Source organism: Ursus maritimus, unplaced genomic scaffold (genome assembly GCF_017311325.1).
Source record: "Ursus maritimus isolate PB19 unplaced genomic scaffold, ASM1731132v1 scaffold_6, whole genome shotgun sequence".
Classification (NCBI taxonomy): domain Eukaryota; kingdom Metazoa; phylum Chordata; class Mammalia; order Carnivora; family Ursidae; genus Ursus; species Ursus maritimus.
The window spans coordinates 15,558,007-15,567,380 of record NW_024426774.1 but is presented as its reverse complement, the minus strand read 5'-3'; the positions used below and the strand labels follow the sequence as shown (position 1 = coordinate 15,567,380).

Here is a 9,374-nt window from a genome sequence, read left to right as displayed (position 1 = left end):
AGAGTTTACAGTTCTCACCACTTTCCCCATCTTACGCCCGAGCCAGCTGAGGAAGAGTGGGTGTCACTGTGAAACGAAAGGGACTTCAACCCCCAAAATAATACATCCTGTCTTCAGCTGCTGAGGGAAGGGTGTGTACTGAGCTGTGATGGGCATCGCTGCCCTTTGCTTCGAACCACAGTACTGGCGGCAGAGTCGAGGTGCTCGCGGAGAGAAGCCGCTGCCCGCGCGGAGCCTGCACACGCGCACGCCGTCGGCGGGTGCCGGGCGTCTGCGGCAACCTCTTGAGATAGATATATATATTTTTTTAAGTTTTCCGAACTTTCCAGAATCCCCTATTCTCATCCACTGAATGGCAAGTTGCAGTCAGCATGCTAATCCTTGTTAAAAAAAAAAAAAATGCATTAACGTTTCATTTGGGCAAAATACTTCCAGCTGAAAGACCTAAAGAGACTCAGTTGTGATTCTTTGTCACCAAAAACCCAGAAGCTGTTTGCACTACCGTCAAAAGTGGACCACAAAACAAAACAAAACAACAACAACAAAACAGCAATTACTGCGAGGAAGCTTATGTTCCATCTGTGACTTATCGGAGGTGGAGAAAGCCAGAGAAACTCCGCTTTCCAGAGTCTCTGTTCCTGGCTTGAAACGCTCAAGGACTTCCCAGCCAGAAAATACATTCTTGCTTTCTCCCTGAACATGTATCATCATTTCCTTTTTTTTTTTTAAGATTTTATTTATTTATTTGACACAGAGAGAGAGACAGCCAGCAAGAGAGGGAACGCAAGCAGGGGGAGTGAAAGAGAAAGAAGCAGGCTCCCAGCAGAAGGGAGCCCGATGCGGGGCTCGATCCCAGCACCCTGGGATCAGACCCTGAGCCGAAGGCAGATGCTTAATGACTGAGCCACCCAGGCGGCCCTGTATCATCATTTTCTAAGCAGAATGCTTGAATGGCTGGCCTTCCTTGCACTGACAGGCCCTGACCCAGAAATATAAATTGCAAAGAAAAATAAGCCCTGCTTGCAGGTGCACCCCAACCTCCAACCAGCCTGCTCATCTCAAGCCACGCTGCTGCTGCCCCGAGCCCCCAGGGGAACCTCGGGAAACCTGCAACGCGGGTGTCTTCAGCCCTCGGCAGCCTTTGGTCACTTGGAGAAAAACACGCAGACCGGGAAGGGCTTCCCCTGCGCATCGTCAGACTTGCTCTCAGACTCTCTCCGCTGACAAGTGCAGGCGAGGACTGGCCACGCATGAGGTCTGCGAGAGGCCAGGCTCGTCGGGAAGCTGTGCACGCACGTGAGACTAGGACGGCCGCCGGCAGTGTGCAGATGTCCCCAGCCACCATCCTGCAGCCCGGGGAGAGGCCTCAGGGGCAGGTTAGCCCGTGGGCCTCGGATGGGTTTGCGTTTACCTCCCATTCAGCGGTCCTCCTATGAATAAGCCTTACAGAGGATCTGGTTTCTGTCAACCACAAGCACACCTCAGCTCCAGAAGGTTCAGACGACGTTCTAGATCCTTGCAGCCAAGTGTCTGAGCAGGGTGTAGGCTCGGCACAGGCGTCTGGGCCCCGTCCCCCGCTGCAGGCGCTGGGTGTGGAGGCTGCCACTGCGGGTCAGATGGGGCAGGGCACGGGCCACCTCCAGCCCAGCCCCACCTCCAGCGGCCACCGCGCCACGCTCCTGCGCGCCGACAGCGCAAAAGGTCGAGCAATAGAAACGCAGACACCAAGCCGCTGGCCACGTCCCGGGAGGTCTGCACTACCCAGCGGCAACGTGCCTGGCGCTCGACCACCAGAAGCTTTTCGTTGTTTTTCGAAACTGCTTGTTTCAGCTTCCTGTCACTGCCTTAGAAAAGGGTAAAAAGCTTCTGCACTACAGCTCTTATCTGGTCGGCCCGTCTGCAGTGAAGCACTTCTACCCTCGTGGAAGGAAGTGCTTCCTAGACCAGCATGCAAAGCGGTCCTGCCCGCGACTCACCCGACTGCAGAAACAGCTCTTTGCAGAAGGCCGCTCGCCACTGTAGGGGGTGCGAGGGAGAGCAACGAGCGCCTGCCCTTGCGTGCGCTCGCACGCGCAGATGCTGGGGGCCTGCAGGACTGCGCCCCGGAGGTCTGCACAGGCAGAGGCAAGCGGACCATCGCCCACCACTCGAGCCGCTCGGAGGGCGTGCTTGCACGTTTCCACGGCCCTGAGCCCAACTGGAAATGCGGACCCGTTTTTGAATGACGTCACACTCTGACTCCACCCTTCCCGGGGTTCCTCGGCCGAAAGTGTGGCTGCCAACGCGAAGCGCCAACCCAAACCCTGCCCAGTCAGAAGGCCTGTGGCCAAGCCCAGGCTGGCTTCAAGCACGGCCCCTGCGCCAGCAGTTTTGGGGTGGGGGGGGGAGCGGCCAGCTCTGGGGCCGCTGGGTGCGCGCTCGTCATGAGCAGAGGCTCCCTGAACCAACGATGAGAGCCCACACCGCAGATGTCAAGCCCTCGGTCACCCCCAGTGATTTACGAAGCCCATGTCCAACCCTCTTCCTGCAGCTACATCCGGGTAGGTGACTCCACATAAGGGACGTGTGGCCTTCCTGACAAGAACAGGATTCTCTCACCTTGAGCCCCGTTGGGATTTCACTATTTAACAGATGAAAGTCCAGAAATGGCATAAAAAGAGGAAGAAGATTGCTCCAGCCAGAAGGCTCTAGGGACAAAAGGCAGAGCTGTCTGAAAAATTACAAATAACCTCTTTTGACTCCTCTGTGTTTCTTAATGTTAAACTCTGCCACCATTTTTCAGGCCACAAAAAGGAAGAGAAGAAACAGCTCTTAAGGTATGCCCGGCCGTGGGTCAGTCCTCCGGCAAGCTGGACCAGACGTGGGCATGGCCGTGAGGCGGGGGTGGGGGCCCCTGGGGACCTGCTGGGGCACCTCACCCTTACACAGGCCTGCCTGCCAGGTCTGGGGACTCTGGGACAGTCCTGGGTTCCTGCTGGGCTGCCCACAGGGCCCGGGCTTGCTTGCTTCGGCTGCTCCCACAGAGGCACCAGCAGCAGGCGGCAGCCTTCCCAGGACTGGTCACAGAACAATGTCAGCAAGCGTGGCTCTACCCACCCCTGTGTGGGCACCGGGGATCTCCAGGTGGGTTGGTAGTGCCCCCCACCCCGGGGCGCAGGAAACGTCGTGACTTTGGTGAACTGAGCCCTACCCCTGAGATCTTGGCCTCCCCTGCACCTGCCGTTATCCAGGTAGAAATCAAAGCCACATCCATGAGGCACCAACAGAGGCCCCAGGAATGTAACGGGGACACACACACACACACACACACGTACACACAGGCAGGAGTTGTGATACTTGTGAGAGTGGCTCTGGGATGGGGAGGGGACCCTTTCCAGAAACAGTCACATCTGCTCTGCCTTTAAACTATGTTACTGGACTTTTGGATCAACTAGAACCCTAGAACCATGGGACTGGAGAGCTTCTCACTTTATAGGGATAGAAATGGAAGGTCCGGGTAGGAAGGTGGCTGCCCACGACTGTCCCAGACCTCCCAGGAGGCACCATGCGGAGCTCTAGCCCCCAAGTGACCGTGCAGCACACAGACAGCAGGCGACAGTGTGGGGTGGTTCCCTCCTGGGAACGCAAAAGTCCCCAGAACACCAGTGCTGCTCAGACCCACCTCAGAGAGATATGGTTCCCTCCCACCTCACTCCCAACATCTTCCAACTGCTGGGCTCACTTGTCAGCTGCCTCTCTTCCCTTCCCAATCCAGACACCTGAGGGGACAATGCAGGTCCTTCCCCACCAATGACAGACGGCTGCCTTCCAGACTCTCGGTCCTCCCAGCCCACCTGGCACCTGCTGAGGCCTCCTGACCCAGGCCCACTGAGAGGGCCCTGCTTTCTGGGCCTGGGGAGTCTTCCGCATCCCCACCAACATGCTCTCAGGAGATCAGCTAGGCCCGATGACGTTTGTGTCCCAGAGGCAGCGGTAGCACTCGCTCTTCTCCTCACCCCATTTTCTGGAGACCAGATTCGAGCAAGGCAAGGGTCTGCCTTTTTCCGTGCGCAAGCTCCTCTGGGAGAGAATTCAGTTTTTCTCCTGCTTTAAGAAGAAAATCAGTCTACAATCCCAGGTTATACGCTATGAGTTTCAATAAAATTACAAACAGGATAAATGACTTGTAGGATTTGAGTTACACTCTGATTACATCCACAGGGTGGTCCGTACGCCCTTCAGCACTGACAGCAAGGTCCCCGGTCCTGCTGACACTTCCAGGAGACTGTGCGGGGAGCAGTCACGGCACTGGGTTTGCCGGATTTGACTCGACATCACACCATCCACAGCTCTTCTTTTCCCCATGCCACTTTGGTAGTAAAATGGCAGCACACCAGGATGAAGGGGAGTATGTGCATAGGGAAGGGGCAGAGCTCAGGCTGAGGCAAAGGAGCCTGCCACCCTCTCGGGAGGACCCAATCTTGCTGCGTGGAAAGCCAGAATTCAACCAGGCACACGTCTGGGCATAGCTGGACACAGCTGTCCGCCAGTGGAAATGTCTCCCTTAACACAGAAGCCTGACTTCCAGCAGCACTGACCAGACTGTCTCGTGTTTAGCAGACCCAGCACCAACGCGCTTGAGCCCCAGTTGGCGGGCCCTGTGCTCCCCAAGCAGGGACGCCCACCCTATTCTCCAGCAGGAAGGAGTGGTTCACACGGTCTCAACTAGAAATGCGCAAGTCTCTCCCAACAAAATGGAAAATTCGCTGGACTTGAGGAAGAACATTGTGGTGGCCCCAGACCCAGGGAGGCCTGAGTTGGGAGGGCGGGCCGCCTTCACTCACAGTGCTGACCCCCTTTCTCCTGCTTGCCAGCAGCCAGCTCTCCCGCGGGTGGGGAACCGGGGCCTCTAGCTGAGTGACTTGGCCCCACACCCCCTGCCTAAAAGACAGCCGGTACAGGGCACTGCCAATTGTGCCGGCAGAATCCTTCTCCAAATCCTGGCAAAGCGCGTCAAACCACATCATGGCAGCAAAAACACGTCTGCCTCTACGTGGGGTGGCCCTTTTGCTGTCCTTTTTATGAAGTGTGATACATCTCCTCCGTTCACCTACTTTTAACTCTGAGATGCCAGAGGCCTGAGCAGAGCTGTCCCAGGCACTGGTGGTCCCCGGGGGCGACAGCAGCTTCAGAGCAGTTCCCAGAGGCATTGCTTCTAGTGGGTAAACAAGAACACACTGAGTGCATCTGAGACCGACAGAGAACTGTCACTGCCCAGGGACGCCGCCCTCCCTAGATGCAGCCCGGACCTCCAGACGCAGGAAGATGCCTACATCCTACACCACTTAGAACACATCTTGGTAGAAGGAGGTCATCAGGAAAAACAAAAACAAAAACAAAACAGAGAAAATGGACATTTTTTTCCTACCACAAAAAGCTCAGGCTAAATCAAAACATGTCTTTCAAAACCTTGTTTTTCCTAGTCACTAAAAAGAGAATCAAAATGTTTCCTTTTGTCGGAGATATTAAATGACCTAAAATTTCTTCAAAGTACAGCTAGTTTTTCATTAACTCCCTTTCTAAAATACAAATACTACAACCCTTAATATTTTAGTGTCATTCTTTTATTCTTCACTCTCACAGAGCAATCACCGTGCAATTATTAAAAACAGTTTAGGAAAGCGAAACTTCTCTGGCAAAATCCATAAATGTAAGGGGACCACCGGTCACTGAAATTGGGAGGAAGTGTACCATAGCTGCCACTTCGGGAATTCTGTTTGTGTTTTAACCTAAAGAGACTTGCATGTTCTCATTATTTATGGCTACTCACATAGCCACAGCATATAAATTCGCATTGTAAATGTATTTTCTTTGGGGAATTTTACGGGATGGAATGGACTCAGGTGGGGCCCTTAAGTAAATTAGCTGTATCTAAATCCTTACTTAGTATTCCTCTCTCTTGAATGTTTACTCGCTGAGAATTAAAATCCGTATAACTCATCTGGATCTTAGCGTCCAAGACAAGAAGGATGGAATGGATGCCTTTCTCAGGGATCCCAAAGGAGAAAAGCCCAGCACAGCCTTAAAGAGGAGTACCCAGGAGAGCTGCAGGGGTTTTCAAAGAAGCCCTCGGGAGCCCCAGACAGGTGGAATCCAAGTGGTTTCTCTTCCCTTTCTCAACCATTTGCCCAAGGCCACAAAGGACTCCCAGGCAGAAATGAACCAAATAAAACAATGTAAGCTGGCGTGTTCTAGCTTCCCGATGCAAGGACAGGCGGTCCTACCAACTACAAGACAAAGACAGGACTGGGGGAAAGGCTTCCACCTCTGCCCTCCCCTCCTGCACGAAGACCCCGCCCTTCCAAAGGGGGCACAGCAGCCAAGCTGCAAATGCGCCTCTACATTGCAGAAGTGGGGGGGTGTGGCTTTCTCCTGTTCTGAACCACTGGGCTGTGGGGAGCTGAAATCTCACAAAAGCACTTTTGTGTAGCTTCACTTCCCGTTACTATCACACTGCCAAAACCTACAGCAACAACACAGTGAAAGCGTGTAAAAGCCAACACAGACTTGATAGCTAAGCGCAAGCACATGTTGGCCCATTCTGAGCGCACCATTTGGAGAGGGTTGCGCCTACCTGGCAGACAAGCCCAAGCCTTCTGCAGAAGCCCGCCCCAGGACGCCTCCCCGCCTCTTTCAAAGCCCTAAGAGCTTCTTTCCCAGCTCCTTAGCAAAACCTCCTGGCAGGTCTCTAGGAAAAGGCACAGCTGCCCGCCTTTCCCCATTCCCAGCCACTGCACGAAGCCTCCTCCCCGGCACCCCCCAAGGCACCGCGGCCACACTGAGCTGCCCAGCCTGGGAGCTGCAGAACCTGGCACACGCCATCCCACCCCCAAGTTCATATCAGTTCAGACTGGCAGTTTCTAACCTCTCCTCCATTTCACTTGCCCCGAAAGAAAAACATTTTTTTCCACATTCTAGATCATTCCCAATTGAGCCGATTTTCTTTTACAGGGTAGTGCTGACCTTTGCAGAGATCTGGGTAGTTCCATCATGAATTCTTTCCGACAAATGTTCCCTTTCAAAACTGAAGGGGCACCTTAGATTTTTAAATTAAACAACAAACATGCCTTTTGCAGCTGTTCCTTCACAGAGTAAATGGCCTCCATGCAACGCAAACCTTCGGAAAGGGCAGGACAGCGGTTGTATCTGTCCCGGGGGCAACACCAGCACTCAGCCACCCGGCCAGGCCTTCCCCCACACTCAGCCACAACCAAAAAGGGGTGAGTCAAACCTACTCCAGTACCCCCATTAATTCACCCATTCTGGAACCCCCAATTCCCTAACCCATTTCTACGCGATTTAGTGCCTGTTCCTGTAACATGAACAGAAACATCATCCTCTCTCCAAAAGGGGGCGGTGGGTTCAACGGTGCATGTGCGGAGTACACGGTAGCGTCAGGTCGTCTCTCCCCAGGGCTTTCCGACGCTGCCCAACGTAAATGTGTGCGTGAGCGAGCGAGTGTGTGGGTGTGAGTGTGGACGTGCGCTCCCCCTCCACCGTGCGGGCGCGGGGCCACAGTCCGAGGCGCACGCACGCTCGGCGACAGATCCCGGCCGCAGCTGCTCTTCAGCAGGGCTTCCTCGGTGGCGCGGCTGCCCCCTCCCTGTCCGGGCCGGGCCCGCAGGCTACCTGCAGCCGCACGCCTCCACCACCATGTCCTCGTACTGCTTGTAGACCACGTTGTTGGCCGCGTCGATGTAGAGGATGCTGATGGGGCTGAGGCGCGCGGGCACGCAGCAGGAGGCCGGCGCCGCGTCGGGCGCCATGGAGTTGAGCAGCGTCTGAATGATGGCGTGGTTGGTGGGCTCGAGGTGCGAGCGCAGCGGGAAGTCACAGACGCCCTCGCAGTGGTACGCCTCGTAGTCCAGCGGCGCGATGATCCAGTCGTCCCAGCCCAGCTCCTTGAAGTCCACGTGCAGCGGCCTGCGGCTGCAGCGGCTCCGGCCCCTCCGCCCGTGGCCCCGGCCCGCGCCCCCGCCGCTGCCCTGCGCCGCTCGCGCACCGGCCAGCGCTGTCCGCCGCCGCCTGCGACCACCGATGACCGCCGTCGGCGACCCAGGGCCGGGTCCCGGGTCGGGCGGCGGCTCGGCCGCCAGCGCGGCCCCGAGCGCGCGGGCCTGGGCGCGGATCTCGCGGAATAGGCTCCCCTTCCTCTGCGTGCGGGAGGAAACGACGAGCAGAGCGCGCTCTTCCGCGGCCGCGCGGCCCCTGCCCCGGGAGCCGAAGCCCAGCAGCCGCAGTGCCAGCGGGCCCTGCGCGGGACCCACCACTGAGCGCAGCAGGAGGCAGAACGTACGGGTGGCGCGCGGCTCCTGGCGGTGGCGCCGCACAGCGTCTGCCACGTCGAACACCTCCCAGCGCGCCCCGGCCAGGGGCTCGGCGGCCCGCGAGTGCAGCAAGCGCGGCGCTCGGGCGGCGCCGGGGCACGTAGACAGCAGGAGCAGCGGCGGGGGAGTCGCGCCGCCAGGGCCCAGCTCCGGGGACTCGTGGCGCAGCACGCGCAGCTCGGCTCCCACCACCTCGTCGGTGTCGGGAAGGCTGGATACGTCGAACAGGAAGCTTTGGCCGGTCTCGGCTGGCGATTCGTCTGCAGGAGTCGGGCAGAGACAGAGAAAGAGCGCGGTGAGAGCGGAGAGCGAAGCCCGCACTCCCGGCCGCGGGGCCTCCTAACTGCAAATGGCCCCACTGCCCGGGATGCGGGAGTGAGCCCACGGGAGGCGGCGCCCGCCCCCGAGTCTCGGCCCAGCCAGAAAGCTGCCAGCCTGGCCCAGGGTAAGGGGAGCCTTCGCCCTGACTATCGAGTATCGGGACCGGGGCTTCTGCCACCGCGACAACCCACGGGCATTCACTTATGGCCGAGCCACGGGACCAGGACCACACCCCTACACCCGATGCCACTACAGTCCCGCTCCCCGACCCAGAGCCACGGGGTTGCGGGGCCTAGATCCGAAGCCAGACTTTTGGGCGGGTGGCAGACAGAAGGCTGGGTGGGCGCCTCAGAAGTCCTGCGCCTCTTCCAAAGTACGGAGGCCAGGCCGAGGTCCTGCGCTGTGCGGGGACCGCTCAGATTGCCCTACTGAGGCCCCAGGACAGCCGCGAAGTCCCGGCTGTGCGAAAACGGAAAATTCATGTCCCCTGAAAACTCTGCCCCTCGCGCTACCTCTCTTCCCCAGCTCAGCCTGGACACTCCCGCCGGCCACGATCTCCCGTGCAGGCTGGGCCTTGCGTGCGAGTCGTCCAGAGGGGAACGCGTCAGCCGGGCTGCAGACCCTCTAGTGCATCCGGCCTCCGGGCTATGCTGAAGGGGAACTAAGGCCCGGGGGGGGGGGGGGGGG

The 9,374-nt window shown here is 57.7% G+C and overlaps 1 protein-coding gene across 1 annotated transcript in view; it reads right to left on the bottom strand.

Annotated features, from left to right (window-relative positions):
• Nucleotides 1-4,083: 4,083 nt before the first annotated feature.
• Nucleotides 4,084-9,374, bottom strand: part of GDF7 (growth differentiation factor 7) — an 18,318-nt gene continuing 13,027 nt past the window's right edge. The window contains exon 2 of the mRNA XM_040622934.1: nucleotides 4,084-8,626. Within this exon, the coding sequence (XP_040478868.1) occupies nucleotides 7,665-8,626 (962 nt within the window). The 3' untranslated portion in view covers nucleotides 4,084-7,664. The remainder of the gene's footprint in view (nucleotides 8,627-9,374) is intronic.